Source organism: Lissotriton helveticus, chromosome 7 (genome assembly GCF_964261635.1).
Source record: "Lissotriton helveticus chromosome 7, aLisHel1.1, whole genome shotgun sequence".
Lineage (NCBI taxonomy): Eukaryota > Metazoa > Chordata > Amphibia > Caudata > Salamandridae > Lissotriton > Lissotriton helveticus.
Window position 1 is genome coordinate 53,369,588 of NC_136068.1, and position 23,982 is coordinate 53,393,569.

Sequence of the window (23,982 nt, forward strand, 5' to 3'; positions counted from 1 at the left end):
ATGGCGGCTACGACTGTTTGGGCGGCTAATTCATTGGCCATCTTGGGAAGGTATGACCGACAGATGTGGTCGGACATCGCACTGTTCATTGACCTCCTTCCTGAGCCTTCCAGGGCTGAGGCGCTCAAGATCCTACAAGAAGGCCAAAGAATCTCAGAAGAGATTATTGATTCAGCAGTTGATGTAGCCTCACCTGGCTTTCGACAATTAGCAGGTGCTGCGGTCCTCCGTAGGCAGGGGTGCCTACGTTCCACTTCCTTCAGACAAGAGGTCCAGAATAAGGTATTGGACATGCCATATGATGGTGAATATCTGTTTGGCCCCCAAGTGGAGGAAGCCTTGCAGACGATTAAAAAGGATACGGAAACAGCGAAATCCTTGGGCAGCCTTCAATTCCGCAAGCCGCCCTTTCGAGGAGCGAGGGGACGGGGATCGTCCTCCAACAGAGGTGGATACAACCAGCAATCCTCCTACAGACAGGGCAATCAGCGCTTTCACACCCAGCGCTACCAATCTTGTGGCCAGAGAAAGTCTACTTATATCCAAAACAGGGGAAAGACAAATTACCGTGGAAAGGATAAGCGCCAATGAGACATTTCACCTGCCACCACCACAGCCCCACTCTCGAGAAGGACGAATATCAAAATTGTACTCAAATTGGCTGTCGATAACGTCAGACAAATGGGTCCTGGAGATCGTGGCCAGGGGCCATGCCCTAGAATTCGAGAAATTTCCTCCAAATGTCCCACCGAAAGAACCACCTCCAGCTCACCTGAAGGAGCTGTTTGCCCAAATCAAATTGATGATTCAAAAAGGAGCGATCGAGAGCGTACCTCAGAAGATGAGGGGAATGGGGTTTTACTCCAGATTTTTCCTAATAAAGAAGAAAAACGGAGAGTGGCGCTCGATCCTAGATCTTCGCACTCTAAACCAGTATTTAAAGAAGTTAACATTCAGGATGTTATCGCTTCAGGAAATATTACATCTTTTGGCAGCGGGAGATTTCATGGTCACCTTAGATCTCCATGATGCATATTTCCATATCCCCATTCTACCTCGCCACAGGAAATTCCTGCGCTTCAGGGTGGCTGGCAGGGATTACCAATTCAAAGTCCTACCTTTTGGACTACGGTCAGCGCCAAGAGTATTTACGAATGTTTTGGCCCCGGTGGCGGCGCACCTCCGGCTGGAGGGAATTCAAATTTTCCCATATTTATACGACTGCCTTATAAAGGCCAGTTCTCGAGAGGTTGCACATTATCATCTACAACAGTGTCTACACCTGTTTCAGTCTCTGAGTCTGTCCGTCAACCTCGGCAAATCCCAAATGAAATCTTCTCAAAGATGAGCTTTCTTAGGAGCAACATTGGACACCCAAAAGCTCCAAGTCTTTGTCTCGGAGGAGAGGCAAATGAAGATAAAACACATGGCGCAGAATCTGCTATCAAGAAGATTAGTTTCAGTTCGACTGTACAAGTCTTTTCTGGGGATGATATCTTCTTGCATCCCATTAATACCAAACTGCCGCCTCAGGATGAGACCACTTCAGGAAGAACTGAGCCTTCAGTGGCTACAGGTCTCCGGCACCTTCGAAGATCTCATCAGGATCACACCGCTCATGCGGAATTCTCTCCTCTGGTGGACACAAAAGCGACATCTTCAGCAGGGGTGCGCATTCCTTCAAGAGGCACCAAGCCTTACCATCACTACAGATGCGTCTCTCGAGGGCTGGGGAGCGCATCTTCAAGGCCTCACAATCAGCGGCAAGTGGACGGCTCAACAAAGGCGGTGGCACATCAATCGTCTGGAACTGAGAGCCATTGCCTTTTGTGCAATCATTCAGGATGCCAATGTGTTGGTGAGAACAGACAACACAACAATCATGCACTACGTCAACAAGCAGGGAGGAACACCATCACTTCTCCTGTCCCAAGAAGCACAAGGCCTATGGGCATGGGCTTTAAAGCACAACATAAATCTTCAAGCAGTGCATGTTCCGGGAACAGAGAACGTCCTGGCAGACGCACTCAGCAGGACGACGGTCTCCACTCACGCGTGGGAACTGCATCAGCAGACAGTGGAGCGCATCTTTCACCTGTGGGGTCGACCATACCTAGACCTATTTGCGACAAAGACCAACAGCAAATGGCAATTCTTCGCAAGCTGGCATCCCCACAAGGACTCTCAGGGGAATGCGTTTTCGATAGATTGGTCTCTGACATATGCGTACGCTTTTCCACCAATTCCACTAGTCCCCAAGGTCCTGTGGAAAATGAAGAGGGAACCATGCCGACTGATTCTAATTGCTCCCAGATGGCCACGCCAGTATTGGTTTACAGAGCTCCTTCTTCTGTCGGAGTGCGAACCGATTCAGCTGAATCCAATCCCGAACTTACTCAGCATTCAGAACGGACAGATTTACCATCCGGATCCAACATCATTGAGATTAGCGGCCTGGTGCCTGAGTACCGTGAGTTCGCCCACCTAAACATCCCGGAAGACTGCAAAGAGGTTCTGGCCAAGGCAAGGGCGCCCACGACCATAAAGACATACAGTCTTAAATGGAAGCGTTTTGCATCTGGTGTCGCTCAACCGGGGTTCACCCTTTTTCAGCAAAGCCGGAGGAGATTCTGCCTTTCTTCCTGCAATTAGCAAGATCAGGCCTGTCTCACGCAACCTTGAAGCTCCTTCTGGCTGCGATCTCAAGGTATCGACAGGATGGGACCAATTGCCTTTATTCTGCGAGGATTATACAACAATTCTTTAAAGACCTCTTTAGAATGTTCCCTTTAGTACGCCGTCCACCTCCGGCGTGGCATCTAAATGTGGTCCTGGCACAACTCATGCGTCACCCATTCGAACCCATCCACAAGGCAGACCTGAAATAACTCTTGTGGAAGGTATCATTGCTGCTGGCTTTAACATCCTCCAGGAGAGTCAGTGATATCCAGGCTTTCACAGTTCACCATCCTTTCCTGCAGTTTACAAGTGACTCTGTAATGCTCCGCACTAATCCGAAGTATATCCCCAAGGTACCTTCGGATTTTCACCTCAACGAACCTATCATTCTAAAGTCATTTTTTCCTAACCCGCAAACACCGGCGGAAAGAACGTTGCATACGCTGGACGTTAAAAGGTGTCTTAAATTTTATCTGCAGAGAACATCCGCTTTGCGCAGTTCTGACCAACTATTTATCACCTACGGTTCAATTCGTAGGGGGCAGGCAGTTTCTAAACAGACTATTGCAAGATGGATATCCTCTGCCATTGCCTTTTGCCATGCACAAGCAGGACGACCGTTGCAAGCAGCTCCTAGAGCGCACTCTACAAGAGCAATGTCGTCATCTACGGCTTTATTTGCTGGAGTTCCCCTTCAGCAGATCTGCAGCGCGGCCACTTGGGCCAGTCGCCATACATTTACCAGACATTATTGTCTGGAGGCAACCAGCGAAGCTGATACTTCTGTGGGTCGAGCTGTTCTACGGAATCTTTTCAACTAAGGTGAGCCTCTGTTTCCCACCTCCTTTTACTGCTGTCAGACGCTTCCTATGTTTTATTTGTTACACATGCTTGCATGATTGCACTCTGCTATGCTTAAAATGATATGTGTATTTTCAGTTTGCACTGTTATATGACTTATATGCTGACAAGCTTGACTACAATTGGCGTCTGCCTAGCATGGATGTGTACTGCTAGCTACTCTGATTCAGGCATGTGAATCTATGAAAGACACCCCTGTTGGACAGGCCGCATGTTCGAGCTGTCCCCCCTCCCCGCAATGGGACCAGGACCCTGGCTCTCCCTGCATCCCCAGCCAGAGTCCACAAACGACCACCCGAAGTACCCTGCAATCCCTCCACTACAAGACACCAGCTCCGGACCCAGCTGGCCCGGGTCACCATCTACCCCACCACATCGACCCGGCCGCCATCTTGGGGCACTGCAGCACGAGGCCGCGTGGCCTCAACTCGACCCTAACCCCGGGCCCGGCCGGCCCCGACATCGAGGCCCCACCATCCTCCCAGGAGGCAGAGTGACCACTTGGCGAGTCAATGGGAGAAGGAATCGTCAACGGCTCTCCTCCGCCAGGTGTCGATCACCCCAGGCCGCCTGGGCGCTGGCTCCACCCCCCTGCTGGGTGTCTGGACTCCCTCATCCCGGACCTCCCGACCCCCAGGCGCGAGGGTCCGGACATCAAAGGGGACCAGACCTATAACTGGGGCAGGGCCAGACCAGGAAGGCAGTTGTATCCTGGAGTCGAGAGACCCGAGAAGAACTCATCCGTGACTTGGCCTGCTGGCGCTGCCGCGGCCCTCTGCCTCGTGAAACCATCGTCTTGGCCAGCTGGCGCTGCCGCGGCCCTCTGCCTCGTGAAACCATCGTCTTGGCCTGCTGGCGCTGCCGCGGCCCTCTGCCTCGTGAAACCATCGTCTTGGCCTGCTGGCGCTGCCGCGGCCCTCTGCCTCGTGAAACCATCGTCTTGGCCTGCTGGCGCTGCCGCGGCCCTCTGCCTCGTGAAACCATCGTCTTGGCCTGCTGGCGCTGCCGCGGCCCTCTGCTTTATGAGACTATCACCTTGGCCTGCTGGCGCTGCCGCGGCCCGATCCACAGACCCTCCAGCTCGAGGATTGTGAGCTCGCCTTTTACCACTACCTGTACCGATCCGGTACCAAGACTGTCCCGCTACCCCCTTTCCCTACAGAGACTAGAAGTGAGAGGACCCCCGGGTCCAAGTTATCCTGTATCGCTGATATCCTTGCCTTAAGAACCTTATATAAAGCCTTGAACTCGACTTGGTGTGGTGCCTGTTTGTGGGGAGGGAGGGTACTTGTCTGTACGATCGCCGGAGACGGTCCCCCTCGGGGATCTCTCCCTCGGTATCCGGCCGACCCTCAGGGTCCCCGTCTAACATTGGTGGCCAGCGACGGGATCCGAACCTACGCATAATCGTACAGAAAGTCACTCGCCCCACCACACACAACAACCATGTCAATAGAGAGCGGAACAACGGAAAAATGTCAGATGGAAAAAGTGGAAGACTACAACCACCGGGAACTGAAGCAATATTGCATAGAACTTGGACTTCCAACCACAGGTCTTAGCACAAAGGAAGACTTCAAACGAGCCCTAGAAGCTTGGGCAGAAACGGGTACGGCCGTACCCCGAACACAAACAACCGAAACGAGCCCCGCACCAACTAAAGAAAGAGCGGATCTCTCCCTGGAAGAGATCCGAGAAAGAGAAAAAACCAGACTCCACGAATTAGAACTTGCCCGACTTCGCTTGGATGGGGAACTCAAGCTGGCAGAACAAAAAATAACCCTGGAACACTTACGGCTCAGGGAAGAGCGGGAAGACAAGCAAAGACAGAGGGAGCTAGAGGAAAAGAGACTAGAGTACGAACATGAGCGCAATCTCAAAGCACTGGAGATTCAGAAACAGAATAAAGACCTCGGGCTCCCCGAACGACCGACCCCGTCTGCCTCGACCGAGCCCAAGGTTCACATCCCCAAAGATGTCATCCGGGAATACCACAAGAACGATGATATCCAGCAGTGGTTTAAAGCCTATGAGGTGGCAATGACCTCCCACCGGATTCCCCGAAGCGATTGGGGAGCCGGATTATGGGGGAGGTTTGTCAACGAAGGGCGGGACGCCCTGCTGCAACTCCCGGACCAGCTAATGACCTCCTACGACCACATGAAGGCCGCCCTCCTCACTCGATACGGGCTCACACCTGAGATGTACCGCCAACGGTTCCGCGACTGCAAACGGATTCCGGGTACAACTTGGGTGGAGTACGTGAACTTTTTTAGCCGAGCCTTCGAGGGGTGGATCAAGGGCAACAAAGTAACCCCCTACGAACAACTCTTTGACCTTATCGTATGGGAACACCTGTCGAACAACTGCTTCGTGGAGCTCCGGCAACACCTCCTGGACAGCAAGCTAACCGACCCTCGACAACTCGCCGCCGAAGCCGACCGGTGGGAAAGCACCCGAGTTGGCCGGAGCGCACCCAGCGAAGTATCCAGATCGTATCGCCCCCGAGGGGGAGGAGGAAGTCAGGGTCGGGGGAGAGACCCCGGCCCCTCGTCACCCCCCAGAAACCCCTCGACCCCGGTTGGCCGGGGAAGCCCTGCCGTCCGGGCCGGTTTCCGGGCCAACATTACGTGCCACAGGTGCCAGCGACCCGGCCACTACGCCAGTGATCCCAACTGCCCAAAGAATCCGAACACGACTCCCCGCCAAGTTGCAGCGGCGGCCCTAGGGGAAGAAATAATCCCGGAAGACCAAGAGGAGTACGAGACCGATCCCTCGGAATGGGCACCCGCCGCCATGGCACTGGTCTGCTTAGGGGAGAGAGACATGATTCCGCGGGCCCCCCTTCCCGCCAACACACAGAAGTACGGTCAATGGGTTAACATCAATGGTCGCCGGGCGGAAGCCCTCCGCGACACCGGGGCCAGTGTAACGGCGGTCCGACGCCACCTCGTCACTCCAGACCAAATCTTGCCGAACATTCTTTGCCCTGTTCGATCAGCCGACAACTCCGAAAGCCTATGCCACATGGCCTGCGTCCCCTTCGAGTGGGGAGGAGTAACAGGGATGTTAAAAGTAACTGTCCGCGATGATGCCCCCGTGGACTGCCTCCTAGGAAACGACCTTGAAAGCTCTCCCTGGGCAGCTGTCGAACGGAGGGAGCACCTGGGGATGCTTGGCCTCCCCGAATGGGTCTGCGTCACGACCCGGTCCATGACCGCCCGCGCGGTCCCCAGCCCAGAAGAGCCCGAGTGGCCAGAACCTCCTCCCGCGCTCATCCCAGAGGAGGCCGCCCCAGAAGCCATTCCCTTGACCCAAACCGAAGAAGGACCCGACCAGCTTCGGGACGTCCCTGACCTGGCACAATGGCGGCAGGAGGGAGGCCCCACGCAGGAACAATTCCGGGCCGAACAGAAAACATGTCCCTCTCTCGAAGGACTCCGGCAGCAAGCCCTGGCCCAGAGCACCGGGGATACCTCGGGGGCCCACTGGATCTACTGGGACCAAGACCTGCTCTACAGCGAGCAGAAAATTGCAGAACTAGGGGCCAGTCGGGTGCTGGTGGTGCCCCTTCGCTTCCGAGACTTCCTCCTGAACTTAGCCCACGATGTCCCCCTTGCCGGACACCTGGGGCAGGATAAAACCTACGACCGCCTGGTGACCCATTTTTTCTGGCCCCACATGCGGAAGGATGTCACCAACCACTGCAAGGCCTGCCCCACCTGCCAGGCCAGCGGAAAAAGTGGCCGAAAAATCAAAGCACCATTACAACCCTTTCCTGTCGTCACCACCCCGTTTGAACGAGTGGGAATAGACATTGTGGGGCCCCTCGACCCTCGAACAGCCCAAGGACACCGGTTCATCCTGGTCCTTGTAGACCACGCCACCCGCTATCCCGAGGCCATCCCTCTTCGGACTGTGACGGCCCCCGTGGTGGGCCGGGCCCTGATGGGGATCTTCTCCCGGGTGGGGTTCCCCCGGGAGGTCGTCAGTGACAGGGGCACGAACTTTATCTCCAGATATATGAAGTCCCTCTGGCAGCAATGCGGGGTCACCTACAAATTCACGACCCCCTATCACCCGCAAGGAAACGGACTGGTCGAGAGATTCAACCGCACCCTCAAGGGGATGATTATGGGTCTAGAAGAACCCCTTCGACGCCAGTGGGACGTACTGCTTCCATGCCTCCTGTTTGCCTATCGGGAGGTCCCGCAGAAGTCCCTCGGCTTCAGCCCCTTTGAACTACTGTACGGGCACCCCGTCCGGGGCCCCCTCAGCCTAGTCAAGGAAGGTTGGGAGCAGCCTCCCCAGAAAACTCCCCCGGACATCTACAGGTATCTCCTGGCTCTCCGCAACCAGACCCGGCGGTTCCGAGACACCGCCAAAGCCAACCTCGAGGCCAGTCAGGAGGACATGAAGAGGTGGTACGATCAGCACATGTCCTCCATTGAGTTCGAACCTGGACAACAGGTCTGGGTGATGTCCCCGGTTGAGCCCTGTGCCCTCCAAGACAGATGGTCCGGGCCCTTCAAGGTAATCGAACGCAAGGGGCCCGTCACCTATTTAATCGACATGGAGACTGCCCGGAACCCCCTACGGGTCCTCCATGCCAACAGGCTCAAACCCCATTTTGTGCGATCCGAACTCAGCCTCCTGATGGCTACCGATACTGGGACAGAAGAAGACTCCGAACCCCTTCCGGACTTACTGAGGGCCCTCGAGCAGGATGGCTCAGTGGAAGGGGTCCAGCTCTCCGAGGCCCTGTCCCCGGAGCAACGCCAAGACTGCCAAACGCTCCTGAGGCAGTTCGCCTCCCTGTTCTCCCTCACCCCCAGAGTCACCCCCTGGTGCCTCCACGATGTGGACACCGGGGACAGCCCTCCTATTCGACACCGAGCATACCGCGTACCAGACCGGGTACGAGCCTGCATCCAGACCGAGGTGTCCAAGATGCTGACCCTAGGAGTGATCGAACCCTCAGACAGTCCCTGGGCGAGCCCGGTCGTCCTGGTTCCCAAGGCAGCTGCCCCGGGCGTTGCCCCTGAGCTCCGGTTCTGCGTGGACTATCGAGGGCTGAATGCAGTTACCCGGACCGACGCTCATCCCATCCCCCGGGCAGACGAGCTAATTGACCGGATGGGGGCCGCCCGCTACCTGAGCATCTTCGACCTAACAGCGGGTTACTGGCAGATCGGCCTCACCCCTAGGGCCCAAGAACGATCCGCCTTCTCTACCCCAGACGGGCACTACCACTTTAAAGTCATGCCCTTCGGCATGAAAAACGCCCCGGCAACGTTCCAACGGCTGGTAAACCAGGTACTGGCGGGCCTGGAAGACTTCAGCGCCGCCTACCTGGACGACATTGCTGTGTACAGCCACCAGTGGACCGACCACCTCCGCCACCTGCGGGAGGTTCTACACGCCCTCCAGCAAGCCGGGCTCACCATCAAGGCCAGCAAGTGCCAAGTTGGCCAAGGGTCCGTGACCTACCTGGGACACCAAGTGGGAAGCGGGCTGGTGGCCCCTCTCCAACTCAAGATTGCTGCCATCCAGGCCTGGCAACCCCCTACGAGCCAAACGGAGGTCCGGGCCTTCCTGGGGCTCACCGGATACTACCGGCGGTTCGTGAAGGACTATGGCAGCATCGTGGGGCCCCTCACAGAGCTCACCTCCAAAAAGAGCCCCAAAACCGTCAACTGGACCCCGGACTGCCAATCAGCCTTCGAGAAGCTAAAGACCGCCATGTGCACGGCCCCCGTGCTCCAGGCTCCCGACTACAGCCGGGAATTCATTGTGCAGACGGACGCCTCCGATCATGGTGTGGGGGCCGTCCTCTCCCAACTCAACACCGAAGGGGTCGACCATCCGGTGGTCTTCATCAGCAGACGCCTCTTGCCCCGAGAACAGCGCTGGAGCACCATTGAGAGGGAGGCCTTCGCCGTAGTCTGGGCACTCAAGAAGCTCCGGCCATACCTCTTCGGCACCCACTTCCGGGTGCAAACAGACCACCGACCCCTGCAATGGCTGATGCAAATGCGGGGGGAGAACCCGAAGCTGTTGCGCTGGTCCATCTCCCTGCAGGGGATGGACTTCACGGTGGAACATCGTCCAGGCCAGGACCACGCCAACGCCGACGGCCTGTCACGCTTTTTCCGCCTCAGCGAGGAGAGTCCCCAGGAAGATGGCTGACTCTCCCCGCCTTCAGCTGGGGGGGACGCATGTTGGACAGGCCGCATGTTCGAGCTGTCCCCCCTCCCCGCAATGGGACCAGGACCCTGGCTCTCCCTGCATCCCCAGCCAGAGTCCACAAACGACCACCCGAAGTACCCTGCAATCCCTCCACTACAAGACACCAGCTCCGGACCCAGCTGGCCCGGGTCACCATCTACCCCACCACATCGACCCGGCCGCCATCTTGGGGCACTGCAGCACGAGGCCGCGTGGCCTCAACTCGACCCTAACCCCGGGCCCGGCCGGCCCCGACATCGAGGCCCCACCATCCTCCCAGGAGGCAGAGTGACCACTTGGCGAGTCAATGGGAGAAGGAATCGTCAACGGCTCTCCTCCGCCAGGTGTCGATCACCCCAGGCCGCCTGGGCGCTGGCTCCACCCCCCTGCTGGGTGTCTGGACTCCCTCATCCCGGACCTCCCGACCCCCAGGCGCGAGGGTCCGGACATCAAAGGGGACCAGACCTATAACTGGGGCAGGGCCAGACCAGGAAGGCAGTTGTATCCTGGAGTCGAGAGACCCGAGAAGAACTCATCCGTGACTTGGCCTGCTGGCGCTGCCGCGGCCCTCTGCCTCGTGAAACCATCGTCTTGGCCAGCTGGCGCTGCCGCGGCCCTCTGCCTCGTGAAACCATCGTCTTGGCCTGCTGGCGCTGCCGCGGCCCTCTGCCTCGTGAAACCATCGTCTTGGCCTGCTGGCGCTGCCGCGGCCCTCTGCCTCGTGAAACCATCGTCTTGGCCTGCTGGCGCTGCCGCGGCCCTCTGCCTCGTGAAACCATCGTCTTGGCCTGCTGGCGCTGCCGCGGCCCTCTGCTTTATGAGACTATCACCTTGGCCTGCTGGCGCTGCCGCGGCCCGATCCACAGACCCTCCAGCTCGAGGATTGTGAGCTCGCCTTTTACCACTACCTGTACCGATCCGGTACCAAGACTGTCCCGCTACCCCCTTTCCCTACAGAGACTAGAAGTGAGAGGACCCCCGGGTCCAAGTTATCCTGTATCGCTGATATCCTTGCCTTAAGAACCTTATATAAAGCCTTGAACTCGACTTGGTGTGGTGCCTGTTTGTGGGGAGGGAGGGTACTTGTCTGTACGATCGCCGGAGACGGTCCCCCTCGGGGATCTCTCCCTCGGTATCCGGCCGACCCTCAGGGTCCCCGTCTAACAACGGTTCAATTCGTAGGGGGCAGGCAGTTTCTAAACAGACTATTGCAAGATGGATATCCTCTGCCATTGCCTTTTGCCATGCACAAGCAGGACGACCGTTGCAAGCAGCTCCTAGAGCGCACTCTACAAGAGCAATGTCGTCATCTACGGCTTTATTTGCTGGAGTTCCCCTTCAGCAGATCTGCAGCGCGGCCACTTGGGCCAGTCGCCATACATTTACCAGACATTATTGTCTGGAGGCAACCAGCGAAGCTGATACTTCTGTGGGTCGAGCTGTTCTACGGAATCTTTTCAACTAAGGTGAGCCTCTGTTTCCCACCTCCTTTTACTGCTGTCAGACGCTTCCTATGTTTTATTTGTTACACATGCTTGCATGATTGCACTCTGCTATGCTTAAAATGATATGTGTATTTTCAGTTTGCACTGTTATATGACTTATATGCTGACAAGCTTGACTACAATTGGCGTCTGCCTAGCATGGATGTGTACTGCTAGCTACTCTGATTCAGGCATGTGAATCTATGAAAGACACCCCTAATACTGGAGAAGAACAATACTTAGTTACCTGTAATCTGTAGTTCTCCAGTATTGGTGTCTTTCATAGATTCACATGCAACCTGCCCACCTCCCCTCAGAGGCTTTTAGGCTATATTGGTTTACCTTCACTCCTTGCGAGAAAATCTGAGAGCCTGAGCCTCTGGGGAGAACCTTCTGGTGGGTGCTGGCGCCTGATTGGCTGTATTTTGGACTATACAAAATGACTATGATAGTCATAGGTGTGGACGTTTTTTCTACTGTAGCTTTGGCTACTTTACGTCCTGGTTTGTTTTTATTGGTATTTACTATGTATTTATAGCATATTATTGCTTTTTTATGTACCGTGGGACTCCCACTCCGATGACGGGGAATGATTCAGGCATGTGAATCTATGAAAGAAACCAATTCCGGAGAACCACAGATTACAGGTAAGTAACTATTGTTCGTCTCAGGATCTGACATAGATCTTGGTGGACGGGTTACTCAGTCACAACAGTGACGGATATCCCTCTGCCGAAATGTAAATCCCATTATATCCTATGGGATTTATATTTCGGCAAATGGGATATCCCTCACCGTTGTGACTGAGTTACCCATCCTCCAAGATCTAATTCGGGCCCTGAGTCTTATAATCCTCTTTACAGGACACTTCTCTTTATTAAACCTGTACCACAAAGCCCACGCGCATTCCCATAAATGTAACATCTGGTCCCTCAGTAATATAATGATAACATATGGGGGTTCATGTTCATAGACTAAACTCACAATATTCTATCTTATTAACATTTATTTTCTATGTTTGCTCTCGTGTGCCTTATATTTATGTAGTTTAGGCTCATGTCTGCCCAAGTTCTTTCAATTATAAGTGGGTATTTAGCATAGTCAAAATCCTGGACTTAACACCAGCATGCTTGAGCCCACAAAATAAAAATCAGGATGCTCGTTTTCATAACATTACAGAAAATATTTTATTCAGACACCACATATCCAGGAGTTGCACAACGATCCCTACCACCTATTGCATTACAGCAGTTTCTTGAAGGGTTGTATGTCAGAAGTGTACAGAAATAATGTCTGAGATGACGATTGTATACTAAGTTCACTAAATATCGTCCAACTGGATGTAGATTTTCTTTTATTAAGTGCAATTGGGCAATATACTTGTAAACAATATTTAGGACACACAATTTTTGTCATGCGATAGTCTTACAATGATATTTTGGGCCGACACTTCCCGATTCATTATAGGCCTTTGCCTGCTCTGATTCCTTTAGTTAACCATGTTGTAGCCTCTTGTGAGGTTCCCACCCATGAACAGTGCTGAGTGAAGAACATCTGAGGCAATCCCTTGATTTTCCCCATCATTGCCATGAAGCCCACCTGCCCTGAAAATGTTGGCTGCAATCATCTTGGAAATGAGCTTAAACGTTCATGGTAAGAGATGGGTGTCTGTCTTGGCGACTGACTGCGGTCCTGTTAATCACTGCATATATGCACGCCATTACCTGTAGTCATAGGAACAAGTACAACAGGGCTGCCACTTGGCTCCTGACTCCACAATTAACTTGATCTCCAACCTCTTCTTTATGTAAGCTTGCTCTGTGTTTGCCCGCTAGTTAAATTTAACCTGTGTGGAGACCATAACACTTGAATATACAACCTGTTAAGGATTCCTTGGCCTTTTCACATTAATGAGTTGATGACTTGTCTAGTTAATGACTTTGACATAAATGTGCTATGTTCCTTACATACACATTCCTAGTTATTCTCTTTTTCTGAGAGGGAACTGAGACGGAAATGTTGTTGACAGCCTACCCGCATACAAAGTAAGAAAAGATCACCTGCAAGGGGAAGAATCACAGACAGATGGCACATTTAGGATTGTTTATTGTATTTCTACTGTGGTGCGCACTCCTCACTTACATTTGTGATTAGGGTGGTAAAAGTAAATCTGTCAATTTGTAGCAGAAGTCCTGTAAACAGTTCTGGAGAATTATCTTCTAATAGATAATTGGCCAGTGGAACTGGCACTGCCCTAGAAATAGCATGGCATAGGTAATTACACTTGCAGGCTCCTCTCTAGGAGACAACCATTTAACAGCAAATGTATCTCTTCCTCAACAAATCAGAACGTTGTCCATTTCCACCCAAACCTGACTCAATGTTGTTCTCTTGATTCTGGGGTTTCCACCAGAGGTGAACACTGATGTAACACAAACGCGTGACTAAGAGGACCAGGCCAACTCCAGCTCAGACTCATTCTGACGTTTCCTGACTCTCTGAAGGTTCTTATTCACTGACCTCAAGTGGCCAATATCCTGATTCTTTAACGACAGTGTCTCTTTTCTGGCAAAATGTTGCAGCTTTAGCTGTTACTATTCTCACTTGTTTACAATTTTATTCCAGATACTCAAAATAACTAACACAGCTATTAATGGAAATTACCACAATTGCAACAAAATATCCTTAACATTTTTTTTAAACATGGTCACCCTCTCCAGTAGTTTCTGATTCCCACACTCCCTGCCAATCACCCTATTGTAAAAGATCACATAATCTTACCGGGTCTCATGCCTCCTAGAGTTATGAATAATATATTGGAGTGTCTCCCAGTCCCTCACTCTTGTACCCTCCTGCAGTCTCCATTTAATTTTCCCCTGATTCCATGATTATTTTTACTATCAATATATCCTTTCTTTCCCACCATCACAATTGCCGGTGAATTGGCATCCCTGTTTTCAGTCTCAACCGAGTGTTTGGTGACTGCATGAACCTCCCTTTCACCGTGTGAAGCAGATTAATGGTTTACTAGTATGCAGTGTGTTAAACACCCTTTTTTACTATTGAGGATTTGAGAGTGTATTACCATCAAGATTGCACCCTTCACAAGCACTAAGTCATAATTCTTCCAAACTCTTTGAAGTCCATCGGTTTGCAGCCTGGGCTGTCTCAAAAACGCAATATTTTGTCTCCTATTGTCTGAGTTTCCCACTATGCAACTGAGAATGTATATCTCTTCCTTCTTGTGTTGCTTGTAAAAGCCAGTAAGTATCCAGGGACCAATCACCTTTAGCCACAACCTTGAATATAAATCTAGTTCTGCACAACAGTACCAGTCTGCTGGATTCGCTTCTGGTCAGGTTCCAGTGGGGACAGGGTCGGCTGACCTATCGACCTAAGGCAGCCTCCATGATATACCCCAACACCCACAACTCATGTTCTAGCGGAGTCATCTATGCACAGGAATCCTTCTGCATCCCAGGACCCATCCACACACATGCTATCAATAGACATTACCATTGACTAATACTAGACCTTGTGATCTATTACAGCACACGTAGCAAGCCATGGGTGTTCTGTCAGGAGTCAAATCATGCCACCATCAAGAGACTGGAAGCTTCAGGAACCACATCTTCTGTCTCCCCTGTCTAGAATGAAAAAGCATGACTGTGGGAGATAGGATTTGCTATTACAAGACTTCTTTAATGTCAATGGAAGCTGGCAGGCTTGTAGATGTCAGTAGGCCTGCCAAATTGATGAGTGAAAGGAAATTAAGTGAAGGAGTTTGGCTGGAACGCAAGCACAAAACATCATTAACTTTCTTGGTGAGCTTCCGTTGTCAAGACTTGACTGTTAGTGTGTTTCCCTGGTAGGATAACCCTCACCAGAGCCTTCCTTAACCTGGGGTTACCAAGGATTAAGACCAGGGAAGTCAGAGCTAGGGATCCAGCGACAACCAGAACACAAACAGAGTACTGCCAGTCCCCCGCAGAGAAGACATCCGCAAAGATGATGCTCAAAGACAGGTAAAAAGAGACGTAGAGAACCAGCAGCGACATCACTGTCTTTGCTGCCCCCCTGTGAGCATCCAGGCAAGGCCCCCTGAAGATATCTGCATTTTGAGCCATTTTCCTCATGTGGCAACAAAGGGAGAGGAGGATCGACCCTGCTGCGAAGGCGAAGAGTGCGAAGGCCAGCAGTAAGACCACAATGTAGATGTGAAAGATGCAGTTGCATCTGCTCTGGAACTGCAATGCATTTGCTGAGTTGTTGCTGAGGGAGTGGGAAGTGTTGTTGACCATGGTGTTTCTATGAAGGTCCCAAACCAATGGAATTCCAATGCATGCAGACCCCATTACCGAGCCCAAGAGCAGCCAAGGCACTGATTGGAGAAACCGCTGCTTCAGCCAAATGCAGATCAGTAGCTTGTAACTCACAATCTTGGCACAGTAGTACACACAGAGCCAGGTGGCACACCAGAGGCTGGAGAAGAAAAGGGACACGAGGACGGCCACAAAGGGATTGACGACTACAAAATAGAAATCAGTCCACAGGCAAAAGTAGACCTCGTTCACTGCCATAGCACTCTGTAGGCAAAGATTTGAAGCAGCTAAACTGGCGAGAAGAAGTTCGGTCCTGGTGATGCTACTGCCCTGCCGCCATGCCACGATATTTACAATTGTAAAGCTATTTCCACACAATCCAGCCAGAGAGAAGATCCCATGAAGGACTAAAGCTACGGTGTGGTTTAACATCGACATGCTCAAATCTTCTCCCTCGTAATCCAAGTTGCGTGGTTGATCTTTCACTAACGCAACAGACAGATTCATCATTATATCACCATCCCAGTGTCAACATGCAGGTGCCAATTTGCATTGAGGTTGCTGCTTTTTCTCTATGCCACAATCAAATTTGATGTCCATGCAAACTGCGTTTTTTTTCTGATGCCTATGTTAGTCTCATCTTCGGCGTGTGTGTGTGTGTGTGTCTGTGTGTGTGTGCGCCTTTCAAGCACAATTTCTGTTAAATCCCTCCTCCTACCCATTAACCTCTGGTGCAGCTATATTTCACATTGCTAAGTCTGCTGAAGGCTCCCATTCGTTGTCTCAAACAAATAAAAAATCTTCCCCAATGTAATTCTAGCCTAGATGAGTACCAAAACAAATGATCCAAGCTGCCCGACTGGCATTACTTGGTGTGGATGCAAGCGTCATTAATCTGTGGGTACAAATCTATACAATTTCTGTGGTGCATAATAATGCTGCTACACACTGAAAGATTGCAACCGCTGAAGATTGTTGCCTTGGGTGCACTATTGCAGTTGCTTATGCACTTTGCATTAAATCATGGTAGTTAAGTATAAAAAATAGATATCATAAACTTTACCCATCCTATAATAAATATTATTTCGTTTACCTACATCCTTATGTCTTCCATTTTTTGGGACAAAGGGGAATAATGGGAATTCCCTTGTTGAGTGGATAATAATACAGAAAAAAATGATCAATCTAAGAGAATTTTACTGACTTATTAAACTGATAACTATGCAATATGCAGTGCGTTCTGTAGGAGAATCGAAAGTCTTAGAGAGCCAAACTACTATTTTGATAATGCTTGATATCATCAGTTCTTGCACTGGGCTTTACCCAAACATAGTATGCAAGTAGTTATAGAACTGCAATGAAATATGAATTGACTGTTGAGAGTGTGGCCCACTCGTAAGATTCATCTGAAAATTTCCCACTCAGAAGTAGAATCTTATGAACAACTCTGGACAAGACCAAACTATGGTCTTAAGAATCATGTTGTGGTGCTCGGCTACACATACATCTACCTAACTACCAAACATCAAAGCATTTCAGTTTAGTTTAGGTGTGCTGCAGCCTTGGTTTGAGACCAGCAGTGCCACTCTTGTACTGGTTTGGTCTTGACTTGTATACAGTAGCTGCTATCTACTACTTTGGACCCATGGCTGTGGGGATCCTTTTAGATCTAAGTGCTGCATTTGACACGGTTAACTATAACATACTTCTCAATAGATTAGAGGATTACGGTGTGTAAGGCAAGGCCTTGACTTGGCTACGTTCTTTCCTGCAGGACCGTGCCCTCTAGGTACATATTCAACAGCATCATTCAAAGCTTTACCCATTATCATCTAGCGTACCTTAGGGCTTCACCCTCAGTCCGACCCTATTGAATCTTTATGTAAGACCACTTGCGGATACTGTGGAAAGCTATGGTCTCACACTTTTTTCATAGGCTGATGATACCCAGATTGTGGTCTCTCTGTCACCTCAGGAGAATCAGAGTGCCAACGCTCTGAATATCTGCCTTCCAAAAGTTTCAACTTGGATGAACGTTAACTTCCTCAAGTTGAATGGGGATAAGACTGATACTCTGTTGGTGAGCAACCAACCTCATCTTTGGGGACCCCATCTGTGGCCTGAGGCTCTGGGTGCATCAACACCTACAATACCCATTGTCAAGAATCTTGGCTTTTGGCTTGACAACAAGCTGTCTGTGAGTCATCAGATCACCAAGGTTGCGTCCATCTGTTTTGGAATTCCAAGATGGCTCAGGAAAATTCTTGGATGTCTTCCTATCTCAGCCAAAAGAACAGTAATTCAGGCCTTGATTTTTTCCAGGCTGGACTATGGTAATATGTTTTACCCAGGCATCCCGAGGGTCTTGATTAAGTGGCTTCAAATAGTGCCAAATGCCACAGCAAGACTTTTACTGCACCCCCCTAAATTCACATCTACTGCTAGCTTTCGCCATGATCTTCACTGGCGATCAATTGAGTGCAATTTAAACAGGGCCTGACTGGCCGTAGTATGCACCAGGTGTTTCCCAGGTGGTTCGCTAGCGCTGGGGCCGAAATCGGCCATCGCAAACTGCTCCGCTGCACCCCCCCATCTCAACCCAAGGGGGCCCGGCCGAGCAGTTTGCCAGGGCCGGTATTGGTTCCCGGTCCGGCCCTGAATTTAAAGCACTATGCTACAACTTAAATGTATATCTAACTCCGGACCCATTTTTCTCAGATCCTTGGTGTCGCTGTACACACCTAACCGTTCTTTGCATTCCAGCAATTCTGATCTTGCCATAATTCCCAGAATGAGGAAATCCCAACAAGGAGGTCTGGCTTTTACCTATCTAAGTCTAAAGCTGGGTGTAAAGATGGTCCAAGCTGTAGTTAGATGAATAGCTTTATTTAAGCAAAGTAATATAAATACAGGTGAGTGCCAGCGATCAGCTGCAATGAAGGACTGCTCCAGTATAACTGACCCTCAACACAAAAGATGCATGAGCATACATTCTAACTAGCATCATATGCATTCTAACTAGAACCTGAGCATGAGCCTTAAAGGCATACAGTATAAGCAACACAACACACCCCCCATCCTTCCAATAAAACAAAAAAAATAAGAAAAAGAAAGGAAATAACAAAACTAAACAAAACAAATATAAAACAAAAAAAATTGTTCATTTCGTAACATAGTCCTTAAACCATGAAGGTAAAACACTTGTTCTTTTTCCATGTCCTCGCTCCACAACACTGGAACCACAACAGTCACCGTTTAAGTCATTGTTAGCATTTGTACTAACAACCCCTCCTCCTCCTTCACAGAAAGACTGACCAACAGGAGGAAAGTCATCAACAACTTCATTAGTGTCTCTTCCAACCCCAGCCATTTGAGATTGTAAACAACTGTTATCAAAATGATCCTCAATCCATTCATAATTATCCTGGCCACTTACAACTCCATCACTCACATTACCACACTGCTTAGGATTAATAGCGATGCTTTTCATGTTCCATACTCTTCCATCACTCAACCTCACCGCATTCCTCAACACTTCAATTATTTGTTTGGGTGGTTTACTGACACGCACCCAGTCTCCCACTCCAATTTCCACACCCTTCGTGCCATAGTGATTATCAAAAAATTCTTTTCTTTTAGCATGGACCATATCCAGATCACTTTTGACCTTAGTTGGAGACCATTCTGTAATTTTCCCCTTAATTAAGCAACCTGGGTTAACTTTGCTCCTCGGTAATCTCCCTCTCATCATAACAAACGGAGACAATCCTGTACTTGCCTGCGATGTTGTTCTGTAAGACCACACCGCCTTTTGAACCTGAACCTTCCAATCCATTCTTTTGTTAATGGCTGCCTGAATAACACCTTTGATTACCCTATTAAATCTTTCAACTGTGCCATTTCCGCTTGGATTGTAAAAGGCCGTAGTTTTATGCTTAACACCACACTTTTGAAAATAACTACTTGCCATATGTGACAAAAACTGAACTCCATTATCTGTCAAGACACAGATAGGTAACCCTTTCATAATAAAAATGTTGTCTAAAAATTTTAAAACTGTAAGTATCCACAAATCTCACAATAGGCCATTTAGAAAATAAATCTATAGCAACTAAACCAAATTCTTTTATCTCCCCAATTGGCCCAATAATATCCATGGCAATGGTATCCCATGGTAGATCTGGAATTAATCCTTCACTCATACAAGGTTTTAAGGTCCTGAGAGTTTTATCTGCAGAATTACACACTCCACAGTTCCTGACAAACTTCTCCGTATCCCTATCTATTCCTGGCCACCAAAACATGTTTTTCACAATTAATTTGTTCCTCCCAATGCCAAAATGTCCTTCATGACATAGCTCTAAAATTTTCTTTCTTAAAGAAACAGGGGGAATAACTCTATCACCTCTGAAAAGTATGTTTTTCTCAAGAGATAATTCCATTCTAACCTCCCAAAAGGCTTTAAGACTTTCTTCAATAAAACACTTTCTAGGCCACCCTTTACAAATATGTTCCAAAATCTTTTTAAGTTCCACATCCTTATCCTGCTCCTCCAACCATTCTTGATTGCTAATAGCAGGTGCCCCTGAATCATGCCCCAAGGCAACACTAAAGCTACCCCACGGGTCATCCTCACACTCCTCGAGTGGAGCAGGCAATCTTGATAAACAGTCTGCAATGAGATTATCTCTACCTGATAAGTAAACCATTTTATATATAAACTCTCTCATGCACATGGATAACCTAGCCATTCTTGCCGAAGCCCCAGAAATGCCATCAGAAGACAACATTTTAACCAATGGTCGATGGTCTGTGCGAATGACTACTGGTTTGCCCCACACAAAAGCTCTAAAGTGTTCCAACGCCCATGCACACGCCAATGCCTCCCTTTCAATAATGGGGTATCTCACTTCAGCAGGGAAAAGTTCTCTTGAGGCAAATAAAATAATATTTTCCTTTCCATTTTCATCTTTTTGGGATAATACTGCCCACAGGCCCTTATCACTCGCATCCGTTGTCAATAAACACTCAACGTTCGGATCAAAACTTGCTAGTGCATTAACATTCTGTAAATCTTTTTTGATATGTTAAAAATCATCCTGACAACTTTTTGTCCACTCAAACTTCACGTTCTTCTTGAGTAAATTCCGAATATTAAATACCTTAGATGCAAAATTGCTCACAAACTTCGCACAATATTCAGCCATTCCAAGAAATGCCCTAACTTCTTCTTTTGTACTTGGTGCCCCTGAACTTACAATATTCTCAATCAATGCTGGTTTCGGTCTGATCCCTTCCTCACTAATGATGTGACCCAAATAAGATACACTCCTTTGACAGAACTTACACTTAGACAATTCCACAGTTAGTCCTGCTTTTTCTAACACCTTTAAAACTTGTCTCAACTTCGAATCATGTTCAGCCAGGTTCTTTGCAGCTACCAAAATGTCATCTTGGAAAAATTAGATCATATCCATACTTCCTAGTAATCTGTACATCAACCGCTGAAACACAGCCGCAGCTGATGCCAGCCCAAACGGCAGTGTAACACAGAGCACCTCGGAAAAGGGGACAAACAAGAGGTGGATTGGTGGCGACTCACTAATTCCGTTTCCCCACCTCCTTCCCTTCAGGACGAACAGGACCCTTGACACAGCTTGTCGGAAGAAAACAAAAGCGGCGCCTTTAACTGGGTGCAGGAACCCGAGGGAGATCCAACCCACCGTGACGTCAGCTTCACTGGATAGGAGAAAAACCAGGAACCCTCATGAACAGCGTGTGACGTCACCAAAGGAGAGGAGACACGGAGCCCGGGAGAGGACGCGAAGGAAGGACGGCGTTATCTAGGCAGAGAAGCAGACGAGCTTGGCGGAGAAGCAGACGAGCCAGGAGGCCAACGGTTTCACGCTGCGCCCTGCCACACTCCCGAGGGAGGAGTGTGGTTAAGACAGGTACGGGAGAAGTTGTCGAGCTGGGTGGGGAGGAGGAGTGCGGTGCAGCGATAGAGAAGGGTACACTCTCCTGAGTTTTTTTCCCCATACTCCGTTTCATCTGTTTCCCCTTCCTTCTGACACACTTCCCCACGTTTCCACCACAAAAGAGCTAATTGAGCACAACTCAGCGGTGTCCCATCACTGCCCTGGTTCCCCACGGGATTATAACAGTAGGAGGACGTCCCACTAAAACGGTCCTGTTCTTTTGTGTTTCTTTATGGTCACCACGAGAGAGGGAGACCGCCATCCAGCCCCAACAGAGGAACACCAGCGGAGACATCACGGATCCCGCCGAGTTCGCCAAAGAAAGACTGACATTTCGTCACAAAAAGTTGTACATGAAAATAAAACCTGCATTACCTAAATGACGTTTACAGCCTCTTCCTGATTCCCCAGTTAACCCGCCACAGGCATCCTTTTAAACTGATAGCAGCCGAAAGGCGTGATAAAAGCCGTGAAACACCTAGATTCAGGCTCTAACTCCATCTGGTGATATGCGGCAGAGAGATCTATAGTCGAGAACCAAGTAGCACCCTTTAATGCAGACACCATTTCGTTGATCTTTGGTAACGGAAATTTCTCTACAATTATATTATTATTTAAATGGCGTAAGTCTATACATAGACGAATCTTGCCGTTTGGTTTTCGTGCAACTACAATAGGACTAATCCATTCAGAAGCCTCAACCTCTTCTATGATCCCTTTATCTAGTAGGCCTTGTAATTCCCTCTTTACTTTTTCTCTAATTAACATAGGGATGTGTCTTGCTTTGTGCACTTTTGGTTCAGCATTAGCTTTAAGTAGTATTTTATGCTCGAAGCCTTTCAATCTCCCAAGCGTCTCTCCAAACACTCCTGGAAATTCTTTACACAAAACATCACTCAACTTACTCTCGTCATCCATTACCAAAACATTTTCAACACTATTCGGGTCTAAAATTATGTTAAAATTCTTTTGATCAAACCACCCCAGCACCGATGGTCCCACCTTAGACACATACAATTTACACCTCTTGTGCTCCTTCCCTTGAATAAAAAGGTAAGCCACCTATAACCCAGCATTTCAATTCTATTGCGTCTATAACTAACAGGGCAAATATCTGATTTAATTGATTTCCAATTTTCCCTACAAAACTTTTCCCCTAAACCTCCTCATTGACGATTGTGTAGGGAGAACCCGAGTCTGCATACACTTCTACTACAACACCACCCAAAGAGATGTTACATAAGGGTTTGCCCTGTAATGACTTTTCCGATATATTAATTACATAATTGCCTCTCACATTTTTAATACATTCAATCCTTTCTCCCTCCTGTTCCTCAATTTCCTCTTCCTCATCCCAAATACACTTAACATTACTTCTTCTACGACACATCTTGCTAAAATGTCCCATAAGCCCACAGATCCCACATTTCTTTCTCAAAGCAGGACAAGTCCTACTGAAAGCCAAGTGTTCTTTACTGTCGCAACGGTAGCATCTTTTTTCTTCCCTTTTTGTCTCTTTATTTTGGTATCTTGTAGGCTTACTCATCCCTTTCCCTTGCCAATTTTGCTGATACTTGGTCTGTGATTTATTTATGGGTTTGTAACGCGCCGGCATCACACCCGAAGGTGTATCTCCGCGCGGTGCTATGAAGTGAACAGGTCGGGGCATGCGCTCATCCTAGAACAGAGTTGTCTTTAGGCATTTCCTGAAAGCTAGATGGCTCGGGCACTCTCTAAGGGAAAGGGGAAGATTGTTCCACAGACGAGGGCCCATGATGGAGAGGGCACGACCTCCCTGTCTGGTCTTATTATGTCGAGGAATCTGTAGTAACAGCTGATTGCTGGACCTCAGATTACGGGAAGGACGGTGGTAGACATATTTTTCGGCCAGGTAGTGCGGCCCTAGGTTGTGGAGACTCTTGTGCACCACACAGCAGATCTTAAATTCCACCCGTTTCCGGATGGGAAGCCAGTGGAGGGCTTTGAGAAGGGGCAGGGATGGCGTTCTGGGGGGGGCATTGGTCACCAAACGAGCCGCGGTATTCTGAACAACCTGAAGTTTGTTAAGCACTCCTTCATTGGCTGCTAGAAATAGGCCATTGCAATAGTCCAGGCGGCTCAGAACGAGGGCCTGGACCAAGGTCTTTCTTGTGTTGTCAGGGAGAAGGGGGAACACTTTCCGAAGGAGGCTAATAATGTGAAAGCAAGATCCCGCCGTGGTGCTGGCATGATGAGCAAGGGTGAGACGGACCCCCAGGTTTTTCACCACCTGTTTAGGGGAGGGGGCCTGACCCAGACTAGTGGGCCACCAGTCAGGGGTCCACAGGATTTTTGCCTCTCCAAATAACATGACCTCCGACTTTCCCACGTTGCACTGGAGAAAGTTCTTGGCCATCCAGCTTGCGATCGCAGTCATGCCGTTAGATTGCT

At 49.6% G+C, this 23,982-nt stretch overlaps 1 protein-coding gene across 1 annotated transcript; it reads right to left on the minus strand.

Moving 5' to 3' along the window:
- Nucleotides 1–12,090: 12,090 nt before the first annotated feature.
- Nucleotides 12,091–23,500, minus strand: LOC144768012 (taste receptor type 2 member 40-like). The gene has a single exon (XM_078651403.1). The coding sequence runs from the start codon at nucleotides 16,082–16,084 to the stop codon at nucleotides 15,065–15,067; it is 1,020 nt and encodes a 339-aa protein (XP_078507529.1). The 5' UTR covers nucleotides 16,085–23,500; the 3' UTR covers nucleotides 12,091–15,064.
- Nucleotides 23,501–23,982: the final 482 nt, after the last annotated feature.